This window comes from Pavona decussata, unplaced genomic scaffold (assembly GCF_977016875.1).
Source record: "Pavona decussata unplaced genomic scaffold, jaPavDecu1.1 SCAFFOLD_233, whole genome shotgun sequence".
NCBI lineage: Eukaryota > Metazoa > Cnidaria > Anthozoa > Scleractinia > Agariciidae > Pavona > Pavona decussata.
In genome coordinates this window covers 2,173,212-2,190,590 of record NW_028145638.1, presented here as the reverse complement: position 1 = coordinate 2,190,590, position 17,379 = coordinate 2,173,212, and the positions used below count along the sequence as shown (strand labels likewise).

Genomic DNA, 17,379 nt, shown 5'->3' with positions numbered 1-17,379 from the left:
GAAAGATGGAATAGAAAGGAAAGGACGAAAAACAGAAAGAGAGATTTACACTTGTATGCAAGGTTTACGGCAAGGTTGGTTAAAATGAGAAATTATGAAGAATTGTTAGATGACGCTTTTGCTACGGAGGATTTAACTTTAGAGATAATCTTGTGTATGTTAATAAAGGAAACTTCTTCTACAAGAACACTCAGCAGTATATTTTGAATTCTGTTCAGATTCCTTGGGGGTGTTGGCGGCTTCTAGAGGGCTGGCCGCCATCTTGGATTTTAGCATTAAAGGCATTGTACCTTTACATGTTCCCTTTCGCATTCTTGCGGAATCCCTTTTCAGTGTAAACCTAGCGTCGTTTTTTCGCACCAGCTCTTCCCAACTTGTTTATAAATCTATTTGTCAATACTATTAAAATGAAATCGGAGTTAAAGTTCTCTGAACTTGTGGATAACACTGTACTGTGTTTCTCTCTGGTCTATTCTTAAAATAATAACATGAATTGAGTAATGACGCCGTACACCGTTTTCCATATATTCATTTTGCAAATCTGCTAAGAGACATTACCATAAAATTCGCACCGTACGGAAAAGATGACGGCTGTATATTTTACCAAAATACCTTGCGAACCTAACACAGCCAAAAGGCACATAGAAAATCATATTTTTTTTTTTTGCGAAATTCGTCGCTGTACTGAACAACATTGTGTATGCTAGGTTTGAAGTTTTTAGAACTTTTCCGTGCATTTTTATTAGCGTTTTTTGGAATTTCAAATGCTAAGGATTATGGGTAACCGTACCAGTTGCCATCTTTTTCGGTGTGGTGGATTCTGTTGTTCCTAAGTGAAGGTTACGTCCGTATATGTCAGGTCACGTTGCTGTAAAACTCACCGCTATAAAACCTTGACGTTTCCCTTTGAAGTCTGTACTTTAGAATGCATTATTTACGTTACAATTAGTGATCCGTACCGGGTAGGGGGTGGGGTGAATTTTTGGTGGGGGCGTGGGCTCGGTTTTCTAAACTCTGACCCTATTTCAGACCAAACTAAGTAACTCTCCGGTACCCTTTTTCAAACCTTGATTTCTGTAAAACCCATACCCGTTCAGACTTTCCGACCAAAACGTTCAAAAACCACATCCTTTGGCGCCTTACATACCGATACAAAATATAGCAAGAGAAAATGAGGAGACAGAGAAAGAGACCCCAGTTATAGCCCTTGGGATATGTGAATTTCACTCAAGTTATTTTTAGAAGTCGTGAAAACGGAAGTCTTTTCCCCGAGACGTCCGCAAACGTATCTTAGACATCTGTAAATGCCACTTAGGAAAGCCATACTGAATATTCAACAGCCGCCATTACACAATGGGACGTTGGCACGCTCCGATGACTTCCCGTGACGTCACACTGGCCGTTTGCGGACATCTCGGGAAACCGACTTCCATTTAGACGATGTCTTAAAATAAACTAAGTGAAATTCTCATATCTCAGCCAACACCCCTAGTTTCACTCTCTGTCCCCTTATTTTCTCTTGAATATAGACCGTAGGGTAATCTTGGAGCAATTTGTTAATATATTTTAGTTGTTCTTGCTATTTTGTTCATTTTTCGCCACCTCCGCCGTTAGGATCAGTCTGCCGTCTGTATTGTGCATTTGACTGAAATAATTTATTGATCCAGGTGTACAAGAGACCCGGCACCACTTATCGGTTTGTCGTCGTGGTCTTGCATATTTTAATTGCTGAGCTGCTCATTTTCGAGAGATGGGTTGTAGGTTTCGTTGACAGGAACAATTCGTATCGTAGGGCATTGCAACTTTGTTCAGGTTTACAAGTCTAAGACAATAGCCGGCGTTTTATGCTGACAAGGCGTGTACAATATCGTAGCATTTTGAGAGAAAATAAATACACAAACCACAAGTTATTACAAACAAGTGTTTGGTTTTATCAACAGAGAGATTCAAGTGCTGACGTTTCGAACGTTAGCACTTCGTCAGAGCTTTGGATTCGCTCAAAACGTCAGCTGTCAAATCTCTTTATGGTCTCTTTTGGTCAGCGGGTGGTCGTGCTCTGGTGATAAAACCAAACATTCGTTTCCACGCCCCAATCCCCCCACGTTGGAAAGAACAAGCCGCGCGTTCGAGCGTCGAGTTAGTTGACGTTCTGGCCTGAATTTGTTGTAGAGAATAATGACACAAATAGTACAAGTTCAGTACGGATAAAGGCTCGGTTCAGCACTCTTTAGGAATTTTTTGTTCTTCGCTGCTTGTGGTGGTTGCTGGGAAAAAGAAAATCTAGAGATTCACTCTCTCGGACACAAGGTGTTTCAACAATCTTTATTCGCGAGAAAAATAAAACATGTTAGAAATATACAACAAAGCTACGTATTTATCACAACCGTTTGACAAACCATGTCATAACAAACACTAAGCTTCTGGCACGCATAAAATATTGTTAACCTGTGAATACCGTTAATCTATCTGTTAAAGCAATAAAATTTACTCAGGAATTTGATAGCTGCTTTTTAATTACTCATCATATGTACCATTCCTTTTCATTACAATAGAGTCTTCCAGTGATAACGTCACAAGAACTTTATTCAAGAAATTATGGGACTTGCTAAGATCTTGTGAAAGAGCATGATGAAAAATGCCTCCTTACCAAAAATCAGCATCTTATTGCAATTGGACGGTGAGATATCGGTACAAATCCTTCAATTTTGGGTTACATTTGTGACGTCACACTTCAGGACTCTATAAATCTACAGTAAATCTTTCGATTTTTGAGTCTGTGGATGAAATCCCGAAGCACGACAAGGCTAATCAGTGGTACTTTACCAGGGCGTTTCTCGATTTTAACCCTTCCCTCACGGACTCAACCACGCTCACAATAAATTTCAACAGAAAACGACCAAAGAACATGCTCTCAGTTCAACTCCTTGGTAGAAAATGTAAATACAGTTAAACAAAGCTTTCCTGTTTCAACCGCCGATCTATTCACTCTAATAGTTTTCATACAACACTTGTTACGGCCATCTCTTTACTGCAGCCCGTAAATTATTTCTGTGAGTAGTCGTTCTTTGTAGGTTCGATTTCTCCCTACCGAGTGACCAAGCCTTATGCTTTCACCTTGTCCTCCTCTAAACGACATACAGTGCAACTTGAAAAATTGTTAGAAAGTAGCTATGCAAACAACAATATTTAATACGACGTCCATTTATTTATTTATTCGCATCGTGCCAACTGAGGGGAGTATGACACGATGTCAGCTCTGAGATCCATGCTGATATCAGTCCGTATCTGATTCCAGCTGACTTGCAACTGCTCATATAGACACAAAGATTCTTGAGCTGTACGTAGTTTGGCGTATAAACATGTTTGAGCCAGCCAACGCTGTTTCAAGAAACGTCTCAAGGCTAAGGCTCATTCGTTTTAGTTGATTAGTTTTAAAACTTTCCCAATAGCAATGGTTTTACCTGATAAAAGAAAAAAGAGAGAGAAAGGGATTTAGGATACTTCAGCCAGTTAGTTGAGCCATGAGACTAGTGATCATCTCTCATCACAAGGATTACCCCAACCTACCCGGCCCCAACCCTCAAGTATTTTGAATTCGTAAGTTTCTTGAAACATGCACTGGTGCCGTTTATTTATGTGGGGTGGGGGGGGGGGGGGGGGAATATGGTGGGATACACAACACATCCTAGTGGGCAGAAAAGTTTAATTCGGGTAACATGACATCCCTTTCAGTTATTGTGCCCGTGGATTGGAAACGCCCCCATCTTCAGGTTTTTGATATTAATTTTTTGATTCTTAGATTTCATAGTTGTTTAACTTTCCCTATGATGTATTCAATTAAGTTTAGAAGGACCACTGAAATTGGTCTTAGCTGTAGTGTTTCCCACATTTTTTTTTCTGTTTTCTACTGTCTGTCATATTTTTTTGTAGCTTATTTTTGCATGGCAACGCTAAAATAACGATAAAAAGCAAACAAACAAACAAACAAAACATTTTGCAACCAACTTGAATTGTTCTTGTGTGGTGGTGTATAAAATTTTAATCCTTTTTTTATTTCTTTTCAAAATCACAAACTTCGAGTTGAAATAAGTAACTTACTTGTTAATGGTTAATTGGAAATTCTTACCTTCATCTCTGAGAGTAAATCTACCCATCTGTGGAAAGTCAGAGAACTTCTCTATGCAGACAACTCCTGTTGTTTGTAACCGTGCAATGGCCACTTGGTCCTGTTTGATAAATCTTGGTCTTTGCTTCATTCTTTTTCCTGTTTTCTTGTCAATTACATCTATTAAAACCTAAATTCAAGAATAAATAAATAAATAAATAAATAAATAAATAAATAAACAAATAAATAAATAAATAAATAAATGTAAGTAAATAAATAATTAAGTGCAAATCCAATGAGAACATGAAAGTAAATGGTCTGAAATGTCAGCTGCCTCTAATGACAGGAAGAGGTGATATTTACCTAACATGGGTCGAGTCAAAATCAAAGGGCTGGCAGCATAACTTCCTTATTGAGAATTTTAGGCTGTTTGCTTAATATGTTTGCAAAAGGCCTCAACGCTACTTCGATTCACTCTCATGAAGGGTTAACGTTCGAAACGTCAGCACTCGAATATCTTTACGGTGGCCAATTTACCTTTAGTTGTCAACTCTCTTGCTAAGCCAAACATTCATTTCAAATACATTAGACTGCATTTTCCATCGTTTTCTTCAACAAATCTTCGTTAAAACAAAGACGATGGGTCTAAAATTATTGCCAAATTTCATCTCTCTTGCATTCTCGATTTTTTGCACCACGATGACTTAGAGTCCTAAATCATTTCACAAAGTTAAGAAACTTTGCAAAAGGCTTGCAGAAGAACAGCCTCCCATGCAGTCATTTCTAAGGGAGACGTATTACCCTATCTCAAACGCATTGATACTTCCTGAAGAGAAAACAAAGGAAATCCCTATCATAAAGGAGGTTTGGAAATGTGGTCTTGATTATCATAAAATTTGGCGAACTTTTGCATTGATTTTGTCAAGAAATTATTACGAATTATAGTATTAAACACTCGAAAGAGTGTTTCATCCTACTTCCAAATGCCTCAAAGTTGGTTAATTAAACTCGGCTGTGCACCATTTCATCACCTCACTTCTTGGTGTTTGGAAATCAGAGGAAACACTCTTCCTCGTGTTTGATATATTACATACAACTTCCCTAAAAACACCTGCATGGGAGGCTACCACAAGAAGTGCTACAATCATGGACAAATCTGATAAGAAACTGTTAGTCCATCTCCAAATTCGAGCGCTACAATGATACATCAACAACACAGCCCCACCCCCCCTCCCCCTCATCAGTGTTGCCCTGCTGCTGAAAAAAAACGCTGGGTCATCGTCCAGCCTTGAAAGCAACATTGAGTCATGGGGGGGGGGGGGGGTAAGTGAAGGTTTGGTATTTTCCAGGCAATGTTTTCTTTAAGGTTGATTGAAATATATGCGCAAAATTCCCAGTTTTCTTAACAAGTCTTGTCCACGATTGTAGTGTTGGGTCTCGAATTTACGATACGTCACCCCTTATGGGGCCATGTTTTGAAAAAACTTGTAAGCCATGTGCAAACTATTTAAATCATCTGAGAAAAAAAAAAAAACAAGAAGTCTGGGTTGACTTTGAAGCTGGCTGAGGCACCCACCCACTCTCATATGTTTTGATAGTAGCAAACACAGACTTATGTTAAGCAACATGTCATAAATAGCGTCATCTTACCACAAATGAAACTTCTTCTATGACATTGTGAATATGAAGAACAGCCCTATACCCTGCACAGATAATGGACTTGTGCTCAAGAATGACCACCTTTGGAAGAAAATAATCATTGACTTCACTTAAAAATATTCTATGTTCTCCTGCCAGTAAAGTACATTAATTTCCCCCTACTTATATACCATTAATGAATTATTATTATAAACTAGTATTTACTAGTTCTTTTGATGTCGCTTTGTTTCATTTTCTAACCATTTTAATGTAATTTTGAGGGAACCCAGGATCCCATCAGCGACATGATTTCTATCTAGGCTCCCTTTTCAATCATGTTTCTGTGAATAATTTGAACTGAACAGTTTGTCAGGAAAGCCCTGGATTATTGCCCAGAGTTAATTAAAATTAATTTGTTCTAGTCAGTTGGCTATCTACTGGTTCACATGGCCCCTCAACCTCTTCTGACTCCTGAGGCTGTGTCGCCTGTGTCACTTTCCAGAACAACACCTCATTCTCATTCATTCACCATGCTTAAAATATACCATCACATTTATTTCATAATATACGACACGTTCGACATTCCAATCCTGGCAGCATGCAGGATATTAATTTTGTCCCATGAACCTAGTTTAATGGCCTTAGCTCCCATAAGTCACCTGTAGCTCAGTGGTAGAGCATCCAAACTAGTAATCAGAAGGTCTTAGGTTCGACTCCTGATAGGAGCACTCAGATTTCTTTTTTCGGAGTATGCCTGTGTCACTTTCCAGAATAATACATCATTCTCAACAATATTTCTGTTGCTAAATACCATAACAGGGTCATCAGAATGAAAAATACTTGTCTGACTTTTCCACAACTATTCACTGACTGCCAATGATGAATCCTATGGCAATAAAGCCAGTGACTGAAGCCACAGAAACCTACTCCTTTGCAGTTCATTTTTGGAATGACATTACCTTTGCCAGCAAGGAAACTGAATGGCTAGCCAAAGATAAAGTTCTTTGACTTTACACTGTCTTCGTGTTAGGATTAAGAAACCTCTTGACTTTATTATTTAACATTTTTGTGCCCTTCACTTAATATGTACTGGTTAAATTGATCCACAGTGAGAAATGCATGAACCATACCTGAGCCTCAAATGTTTTAACAGTGTGGCATAAGTTATCTGGTGAACATAGGACAAAACCAGGAGAGACATCCTAGGAAAATTTATAAGACACATCAACATTGGCATTTAAAACAATGCAGACAACTTATTGTATATTAAGTCACTGTCCAAATTATACATTGTGAAGTGAAGATTATCGGCAAAATTATTGTTAAAGAATTAGTCCATCAACGACAAATTTAACTCAAGGAGTGTTAACATGACCTACTGTAATCTTGGACAAAACTGTTACGAAACTCTTTGTTGACCTGAAAATTCTACCACTACAGTGATGCATCAACAACTTCTCCCTTGTCAGTGTTGGTCTACCGCTGAAAAATAAGGCTGGGTAATCGTCCAACCTTCAACCTTTAGTGAAGGGTGGGGGGAATGAGTTTTGACTGTTCTCCAGATGGTGTTTTTCCTTAGGGAGATTGAAATCTATGTGCACAATTTGCATTTTCTCAACTCGTTCTGTCCAAGATCGTAGTACAACTTTCAAAACTGATCTGACTGTGCCTTGTTTCAAGCTGAAAATCCCCTTGTCTCTTTCATATCTTTTTGGAGAATGACAGAGGGCAAACTTTCATTGTTAAATGCATCAATTCAGCTCTTATGCACCTTACCTCTTCTTCAATTCCTCTCAACTTTAGTTTAACATTATCACCAGCTACAGCTCCAGATTTTTCTTCTTCATCAAATATTATCCCTAACACCTCAACTGGAACCTGTGAAAAGAATAAAGGAACATACTCACATGGAATGCAAATTGCAGTATGCACATACAACTTGCGGCCCTTTACACTATCATATCAGAATTATGATAGTTAAGGAACCTGTGTACTGAGTCAACTACATTTAGGCCTAGTAGAGTCTTCTTTACAAAATAATACCCTGTACATTTTTATTCTATTGGAAACCATTGTAGTTAACTGCTATTCTTCACTATTTTATGTTATGCAAGCTGATTTATGTACAAAATGAATGAAAATTTGTGAAAGTGTTGATTTAGTTCAATTGATGCAAATTCATGAAAATTCATGTAATTAGACAAGATTCAAATTTCTTGCCCTTTCTGAAGAGAACACTTACAGTGTATTATACATGAGTTTAATTATGACCCTAATCAAATTAGCTAAACCCACAACAAACATTGAGATGTTGAAGGGCGAAAATGAACATTATGGTTTCAACTAGAGCAATCACCTTGTTAGGCATCAGCATCAGTGAATCCCCCTTACTAAGTTTTCCAGACTCCACTTTACCAAGTATCATTGTTCCCATGTCCTGCAAGGCACAATATTCATGTACACAAAATTATAAGAAATACAGCAAGGGGTTGAAAGGAACAGGTTCAAAAGGTCATGTTTGTAACTGGAAGATTTTATCAAATTAATTTTTTATTTTATTCTTCCTTTTTCAAGGTCATTCCACTATAATTTATTGAAGGGTTTGTTGCTTAACCAACTTACAGTGAATTTTAGAACTATTTTTGTTTTTTAGCTCAGCTTCACCAAATTTTTGGTATGTGGCTTAAAATTTCTTCAGAAACCGTCACTCCAATGATTTATCTGATGTTTTGCGCTTCGTGTTGTGATAAAAACGGAAATTTGCCAATAGTCATAGGTTTTCATTGCAAATGAATATTGAAAGAAACTAATAAAATATTGGGGCAACGTTTCCTGAAGGAATTCAAAGCCAAAGGCAAAAAAAAAAAATAGTGAATCTGAGCTAAAACAACTAAAAGCAATCTGAAATGCACCATATGCCAGTGATGCACTGAGCCTAATAATAATTATTATTACTGAAGGCAGAAAAAACTCAACTATTGCAGCTGCAGCTGGTTTCTTCTCGGCCCTTTATGTACCCAGCCATTCAAATGATTAAAACTGGCCACAAGCAATTGATAATTTATTATTTTTTGGAAGTGGTCATACCTTGTATCTTTCCGATATAGGTAACCTGAGAGGTCCATCAATAGAACGTGTCAGTGATGGGAGCTCATCTATATACTCCAAGAAAGACTTGCCACTGCAACACAAGTAAGTTGAAAAATAAACATCTTACTTACCAACAGGTTTTTACGCAGAAGATGAAGACAAGCTACGCGACAAGTTGGTTCTAACTTAAAGTTTGAGGCTGTGAATGAAACCCTAAAGTGTGATCCTCAAACAAAAGCTATTCAGTAGTGCTTCCTTGGGTACGTTGGCGCTTACCATGTTATACAAAGTGGTTCTAGCTTTTGAGTCTATGGGTAAAATTTTAAGGTGTAACCAGTAAAATGAAAACTACAGAGCAGTATTTTAATGTGGCAGAATTCATATTTGTGCTCCATTGCAAGCTGTTACTTAAGTACAAAGTGACAACAATTAACGTAAGTTATATGTAAGTGCTGTAGCTCTCACCTAAACCAAGTACAAACATTAGGATCTAGTCTTTCACGAAGATTGGCACCTGTCAATCCTGAACAAGGCATATAGTGGATATCTATGGAAAAACATATAACACATTTCTTGAGCATCAGAAAAAAAAAACAAAATAAGCTACATAGAAATTTTATTTGTCATGAAAATAATTAAGTACAAACAAACCTGACTTGGGATTAAAGCCAACTTTCTTTAAGAATGGTGTCAGCTTTGTCTGGATTTCTTCATACCTTTTGGTGAAAAAAACAATAGGTGAATAATTCTGTAGAAGAGTTGCAGCGTAAAAGGGGCTTTCTATCTCTCCTTTTAACAGTTATAGCTCTTATGATTAAAGAAATATAGATTGATCAAACATAATTTCCCCACTCTTGTAAGAATTACTATATAACCCAAGGCCTTGCCTTAGTACCTGATTATAAAATCCTAGTCACGTTGCACTGTTTTAACTTTCTTTTTAGGGGAAGGGGGGCAGGGACAGTGAATTAAATTCTAAATTGTGATTATTCAAATAAAAGATTCTGAGCAATACCATCAAAGATATAATTGAGCAAGTTGTTATAACTTTTGAGTCTGTTAACAAATTCCTAAAATGTGACCATTGGTACATGTACTGTCAGAGCATAAAAGGGTTTAACTGTAAACATTCCACTTGTAACAACCTTGATTTGTCCCATTCCACCGTAGGATCATCCATTTTGTTGACAAGTATCACCAGATGTTTCACTCCAGCTGTCTTTGCTAACATTGCATGTTCTCTACAAAAAGAGGTACAAATGCTTTGAACATTTTTCTTTGTTGTACATTTTTCTTTGTTGGTTACCTTCACCCATGCAGGTCTAGTAGAGATCTGGTGTGTTTTCTCTCTGCATCATATCTCATTCAGAACTAAGACCAACCCCCCCCCCCCCCTCCACACACACAGTGATACAGCACTTGTAAACCAAGTCTGAACACTACTGGCGCGGATCCAGGTTTTTAGGAGAGGGGGTTCGATGAAAGGCGGCCGCCGAAGGCAGTGCCCCAGTAGCGGGGTCCTGGGCATCCTCCCCCGTAAAATTGTGAAATTTTAAGTCCTCGGAAACGCAGTTTCTGCTATTCTAAGGCAAAGTCAGTGTGTTTTAATATCTCAATTTTTAAAGTTAAAATGCCATTCTTTTTCATAAAAATATAACAAAGCTATGTAAAAACATGTTTTAGCTTTATTGAGCAGCAGAGGCTTAACTTGGTTATGAACGTTTTGCATTTAAGATTGAATGTATTTATTTAATATTTTTACAAGCTTTTGGCGTTAGCTTTTTTAATTTAGGGGGTTTGATCGAACCCCCCGAACCCCCCCCCCCCCCCATAGATCCGGCCCAGCACTACCTTCAGCTGCACTGATTCATGTAAACGACAGTTTGACAGTATGTAGTATGCTGTAGTATACTGAAGCATACTGTAGTATACTCACTAAGATGAATATAAAATACTTGCTCTCCAGTAGGCAGAAACAAATCTATAAATTTTACTTATATCTAAGAATCAATAGCAAATAATGGGCAATTATGGATCTCCCATGTTTTGTAGTACAGTACATTCCTGCTCCCTTGACAGATTCAAGTAAACAACACCAAAGAAAAACAAAATAACACAATGTTATTAATTCGATAACTACCTGGTCTGCCCTCCTCGCTCAAATCCAGTTTCAAATTCTCCTTTTCTGGCAGAGATTACCTTAGGAACAAAAAACAACATCTGGATTAAAACAAATCGTCAGCTTTACCAAAAACTACGCTTTATGTAATTGTACAAAATGCCTCAATTGCTGAGGTTCAAGGTAAGCAGTGGCCTGAAAAAGCTAATCAAGGGACAGGGAATGGATTTTTGTTTCATGTCACAATGTTGTAGCAGGAAAACCAAATATTTACTGAGCTATACCCTACACTGTATGCCTTAAATGTAGCATCAAACAAAGCACAACATACATGTATAACACCATGTTTACATGCATCTATAATAAATTCTGACAGTATGGGAAACTCAATCCCAGGCAGGCCTAAAATAAGGTGTTGATAGAGTATGGGTAGAGGCATGATTTGTCTCTGAGGCAGGGATATGAATTTGAAATCCACATCTATACAGTAGACTATGATTGAGCTGATATGTGGACTGAAACCAATATATCATTTTTGCAAATTATACATATACCTTTCCTTTCAATATCAGTGAGATTGAAGTTTCTCTATGTGACCACTTGGAACAAGCACTACGTATTTACAACCTCATTAATTAATTACTTGCACATACCAGCACTCCAAGATCGGCCTGACAGGCTCCACTTATCATGTTTGGAACAAAGCTCTTGTGACCTGGAGCATCCAGTAATGTGAAATGTTTGTTGGGTGTGTCAAATGCTGCTCTGCCGACTTCTACTGTTTTACCCTGAGAGACAAAAATAGTCGTTAGATCCAGTCATTTGGAAAAGTCTTTACTAGAATGTAGCATAGTTTCACTTGTTCGGTAGGTAACCCTTTAAAGTAAGAGTCTAATAATATTATTGCAGTTAGAAATGCTTGAAAAATTATTTAAGGAAAAATAAAATGTTATTTAAGGGAAAGAGACCCTAGAAGGTAAGGCATATTTAATTATATAAATTCTTTTGATATTTCTTTGCAAAAACTACAACAGACTGCGCTCGCGTGATTGTTATCATTGATAATCAACAAACTTAAATGTTTCAGACCAAACTCTCAATGTTAAGCCTGGTTATTAGCTGCCAACTTCACTACATATTAAAGGGAACCTCCACTCCGACAACAAACTGATGGTAAATTGTCGGAAATAAAGCCTAAATTCTAAATTTTAATTTTCAAAGTAGAAGTAACATTCAAGCGTGCTAAAAATTTGATATGATTATCGCCTATTTTCGATTTTAAATTTCCTGGGCGCCGCCATGTTGGATTTTATGACGTCATATGGTTGCCACTATTGTTAGTAAGCAAAAAATGTTTTGTGTGAAACAATAGAGCAACCATATTACGTCATGAAATCCAAGATGGCAGCGCCCGGGAAATTTAAAATGAAAAAAAAAAAAAGGCGATAATCAAATTATGTTTTGTCCGACACAGAAATATCATTTCCATGTCTTACAACGAAATTTAAAATTAGATTGTATTTTCAATGATTTAACGTTAATTTATTTCAAGAGTGGAGGTTTCCTTTAATAAAATATATGCTGTAGGTCAAAATGATTTCAAACTAGGTTGATTTGTATTTTCCTTTGTTTAAGGATTTTGTATTTACATCTGGGACAAAGGAAAATAAAAATCAAACTAGTTTGAAATAATTTTAACCTGGGATTTATTTTAACCTACAACATATATCTCTGCTGTTAATGTTTCAGAAAAGCTGTCTTACCTTATCTCTTTCTTCTTGGTTTGTGTCTAATGCCCATGATAAATACCTAGAAGAAGAAAAAACATTAACAAAATTTAATAATAATTACTTTTGTACTTATATCTGCCAGTACAAGGAACACACTTAGAGCAAATGATAATCAGCCAGGATATTACAGTCTAAAGTCATTTACAAAGATATTTTGTCAACATGTCGATTCAACATACCATGTTTCTCTGTTTTTTTCTTTTGCTTCTCTTTCATATTTTTCAAGTGTTCTTTTGTCCACCTGCCCTGTCAAATACCTATCAAGATAAGCATTAATTATTAATATAACACAGTAAACTTATCACTAACATTTTGCACAATTTAGTGAGAAAGGAAATCACATTTCACACAAAATGCAAAACATGTCTAATTTGCCATAAAAAAACTTATACTTACATGACATGACCGCCAATTGTTGATTTCCCAGCGTCTGAAGGAAACAAAGATCTGAAGTTCAATACAGGCCTGTTTTTATGAATTCTAAAATGAAACTACAAAAACTTGAGCCAGGGATGATGTATTGTGACACTTGTCCATACATGTAGACTGCATATTAAACCTTCTGTAACATGGAGCTAGATTCTGGAAGCCAGAATGTCAGATGAATAGGGTCACAGGGTTGGTGGTTTGAGGTTTGGTTCGTTTTGTGTCATGTTGTTTCCCTAGACAAGAAATTTAATCACACAATGTGTAGCAACAAAATGTTAGGGATCACCCTGTGATGGACTAACATCCCATCCAGGTGATGGAGCGGTGTGGAGGGAGCACTTATGCTCTCAGTGGCAAGCTTCAGGTTACAGAAAATGTGTTACGCTCTGGCTGTTTAGATCACCTACACTGTATGCCTGACATGCGAAGTACTATTTTAACTGAGATCAGATTTGGCATACATTAAGCCTTAATTTAGGTATAACTATTAGTTCACCAGACATTTGTCAGACAGCAGTCTGCAAAAGCCATGTACCACAGTCGACTCCTGATAACTCAAACCTTGCGCTAACTCAAACCAATTTTCCTTTCCTTTGAGCTCATTTTCTATATAATTTTACCCTCGCTAACTCGAACCAATTTTCCTTTCCTTTGAGCTCATTTTCTATATAATTTTACTCTTGATAACTCAAACTCCTGCTCTCTTGAACTTTTTTCAATTTCCCTTGAAGGTTTGAGTTATCGGGAGTTAACTGTAGTTCACATGAACAAGAAGAGTTAACAATAAACTTACCAACATGACCTATAAATATTATATTAACATGTTCCCTCTTGTCCTCAACTTCCTCCTCTTCAACTTTTTTCTTAGAGCTGCCTATCTTTGTAGGCTTTGCTTCCTCTTCTTCCTCCTCTCCCATTTCAACATCATCAATGTCTTTATCTTCTGCAATAACAAAGCATTAAAAGAGAAATCACCAAAAATGATTCACATTAACATGAAAGAGATTCACAGGCCTAAAAAAAAGTAACTGCACCAACAAACAAGAGAACATTTGATTGAGAGAGCAAATTTATTTTTATTTGAGCTACAAGAATCTTGAGTACATGCCTATTGGCTAATGCCAGGCTAACAAGGCCTGTGACTGGCTGAACATGTGTCACCTTAATGTATGCATAAAATTACAAGGGAGGACCATAAGACTCAGCTCACGACGTGATTCGTGCATCTGTACAAAACCCAAAGATGTTTGTCTGACAACAGAAACAAAAAAAAAAATAATTGTCTAGTTTTGTTATAAATTATCACCCCAGCGCAATAAAACTATCGATTAGTACCTTTGGCCAGAGACAAAGAAGGTCGGAATGGATTGAAACTTGAAAAACAATTGGCTAATGTTTTTCAAGTTTTCGTATTTTTGTTTCCAAAATGCACTAGAACAGAGTACGAGCTGTTTCTGTCAAGAATTGAGTTGATTTCTCTCCTCTCTTTGTTCTAGAATTATTTTGCAGCAAAGTGAAGGTCTCATTTCACCATTTTTAACAAAAGAGGTCAAAAACCCCATGATACTTCCCTTTTAATCACAAACTTGTCTGCACCAATGAACACACACGTTTTATACTGTCCATTCTATAAAATCCATCGATTGAAAGTTATACATGTAAGTAGTCTTACCTTCTTCTTCCATATCCTCATCTGGTTTCATTGAAGGGTCTGTGTCTCCACCTTAGGTAAACAAAAATAAAGCCTCTAAAATCATTATTTCAACTAAAGCCTAAATCAAAAGGGCATCTGAGTGACCAACCCTTTAAGCCTCAATATCAAGCTCACCATTGTCCATAATTAAACACTGTTCAAGGTCTTAGGGTGTCCTAAAAAGAAGACTTTTTTCTCACACAACAAAATATTATTCTGGCTAGTAAAATAATTATGATTGCCAGTTTCTTGTACTACCTAAAAAAGATCAAGATAGCATTCTTTGATTCTCCTGAATAAAATGCACCATTTACATAAAAAAGGTATAAATGGAAAGGGAAAAAGCTAAAAAACACTCGACTGAATCTTAAGTGGAATTTGAAGGGCTACAAATGATGAAATTGCTCTTTGAGGATCGAGATGTGTTTTTGTGAAGGTAAAGATAAGCTAGCCATTGAAAGAATTCATGTGATCACCAAATAAAATGTCTTGATCTTTAAAGTTCCTCCCAACTAATTATAATACATGTACATGTATTGTAGGAAATATGGAGAGAACAGTTAGGAGAATACACAGGTTAATATTGGGACTTAAAGGGTTAAGGACCATCACCCCATGCAGTGTACTCACAATGAGTAAAGGGGCCCAAAGAAGGAAGGTGTTGGTGGGGGAAGGTAAGGGTACATTCTGTGTATATCTGACACTGAAGATATGCCAAGAGTTTCAAAGTTATACACCAAATACTGCTGAAATGCCTACCATAGAGAAATGTTACACCAACCGCCATGCCAACCTCACCACCCAGACTCCTAGTCTGTGTAACTATTGGTATTGTCCGCACAAGGATATAAGTTTTGGTGGTCAAAAGACGTCAAGAAAATACCACCTGCAAATCGCCTTTTCCCCATTCTCCCTGAGGCTTTGCTAATCATTTGCTTAACTTTCATCTTTGTTCAACATCCCTATGCAGGCTAGCTACCAGATCCCCTACTCTGCTCCCCTGCCTAAGACTCTAAATCCTATAATGGAAGAGAAATCCTGGATATTGTTGAATAACAACAGTTCATTTGAAGAGTGTAGTTTTCAAAAGCCAAGGAAATTTTTCTTCATGCCAATGCCTACATGTATATATAATGCAATTTTATGCCAGACACAAGACGCTACTTCTGTCTTACGCCACTTTACGCCAAAAACTACGATCGTGTGCCAGTATGCCAAGCGGATTTGGGAACACACGCCAAAGACGTTTGGCGTAAGCTAAACAAAATGCAGCCTGGGGGTGGGGGTGGTGGTGGGGGAGGGGGGGTAGGGGAGTATATTTGTATATTTCAGTATTAAACACGTTTTGTGAATGTAAGCTTACCCTCCATGACCTCTTTGTGCTGATCTGGCTCAGTAGTTTCTGGCTTAGCATCGCCATTAGTAGATGGGACAGCTATCAAAAATAATCCCAAATACAGAAACATGCAGTCAAGATAGACATCGTCTAATATGAATCACCTTTGAAGTTAGCTTTTAAATAAACGTGCCATACGATCGACATCTTCAAAATTATTACATTTATCACTACTAAAGGACGCAAAATCTTACCTTCGGCTGCCGGAGATTTCATGAACGAAGGAACAAACGCTGGGGCATTCACGTTTGGAACGAAAGGTTTTGCGTTGACATTGAGTGAATGAAGTCTCTCGCTCAGATCGCTTGCCTCTCCGCTCATTTCTCCTGGGCCAGGATCATCTAAAGAATCCCACGAATCTGGTGCATTGGCGTCCGAATTGGCTAGATCCATTTCTTTTTTCGTGGTTTCTTTGAAAGCTTTTGATGTTTTGGACGCAAAATTATATTTTTTTCTTGTGATCCACGAGAAATGGTGCAATTTTCACGCCGGTTCGTGGGCACTGAGCATGCTTCGTGAAACCGCTGACAAAACGGCGGCTCAGAGATAAGTCATAGTACAAATCAGTCAATTTGACTTCCTTTCGAAACTCGATATTAATAGAAAATGCATATGTTTAATAGGGGAAATATTGTCAATACAAATATCATCAATACAACCAACAGTTTCAAAATGTTTAAAGGGTCCTTCTATGCTTGCCTAAATTTCCGGAGGGGTAGCCGTCAAGAGCCGCGTGGAATAAAAGCCGGAAAAGTTGTCTCCTCTCGCAGACTAACGGAGGAAGGAGTGTATTTCGATGTAAAAGCTTCATACGGCGAGGCTCAACCCCTACCCTTCGACTTACCAACTTTTACAGGAATGTTGAACCTTTCATGCACATATCTGAAACAAAACATTTTGCCCTTTCTTGTACCTTTATGCCAACAATTGTCACAAGCGTTTTGAAACGGAAAAATAAAAACAGAACTGTGTGGTTTCATCTTTTCCAGGCGGCAAGCATAATCTATGCTTTGCATTTTCTGGCGAAAATTTCTTGTAGGTTCTTGCTATCTTTTTTTATAATTGCGATCATGTTCGATTCACAGTTTCATTTTGCTTATTTAGTCACAAGCGGAATAA

General features: G+C 37.5%; 1 protein-coding gene across 1 annotated transcript; it reads right to left on the bottom strand.

Annotated features, from left to right (window-relative positions):
* Positions 1 to 2,303: 2,303 nt before the first annotated feature.
* Positions 2,304 to 16,757, bottom strand: LOC146458341 (eukaryotic peptide chain release factor GTP-binding subunit ERF3A-like). Its single transcript, XM_085090609.1, has 19 exons — positions 16,455 to 16,757; positions 16,228 to 16,299; positions 14,844 to 14,894; positions 13,965 to 14,114; positions 13,139 to 13,172; positions 12,922 to 12,999; positions 12,716 to 12,761; positions 11,606 to 11,740; positions 10,974 to 11,032; positions 9,979 to 10,074; positions 9,485 to 9,549; positions 9,299 to 9,380; positions 8,831 to 8,924; positions 8,100 to 8,180; positions 7,520 to 7,621; positions 6,874 to 6,945; positions 5,756 to 5,845; positions 4,127 to 4,295; positions 2,304 to 3,461 (listed from the first exon to the last, which is right to left on the bottom strand). The coding sequence occupies exons 1-19, from the start codon at positions 16,651 to 16,653 to the stop codon at positions 3,418 to 3,420; spliced, it is 1,719 nt and encodes a 572-aa protein (XP_084946735.1). The 5' UTR covers positions 16,654 to 16,757; the 3' UTR covers positions 2,304 to 3,417.
* Between the last annotated feature and the right edge of the window lie 622 nt (positions 16,758 to 17,379).

Bases quoted from the DNA above. Each gene is read 5' to 3' on its own strand.
- LOC146458341 (XM_085090609.1), bottom strand. From the start codon at position 16,653: ATGGATCTAGCCAATTCGGACGCCAATGCACCAGATTCGTGGGATTCT. The intron at 5,846-6,873 runs GTATGGTTCATG...TTTCTTCCAAAG, and splicing joins TTAAAACATTTGAGGCTCAG to GTGGTCATTCTTGAGCACAA. The intron at 4,296-5,755 runs GTAAGATGACGC...TCTTGAATTTAG, and splicing joins TAGAAGAAGTTTCATTTGTG to GTTTTAATAGATGTAATTGA.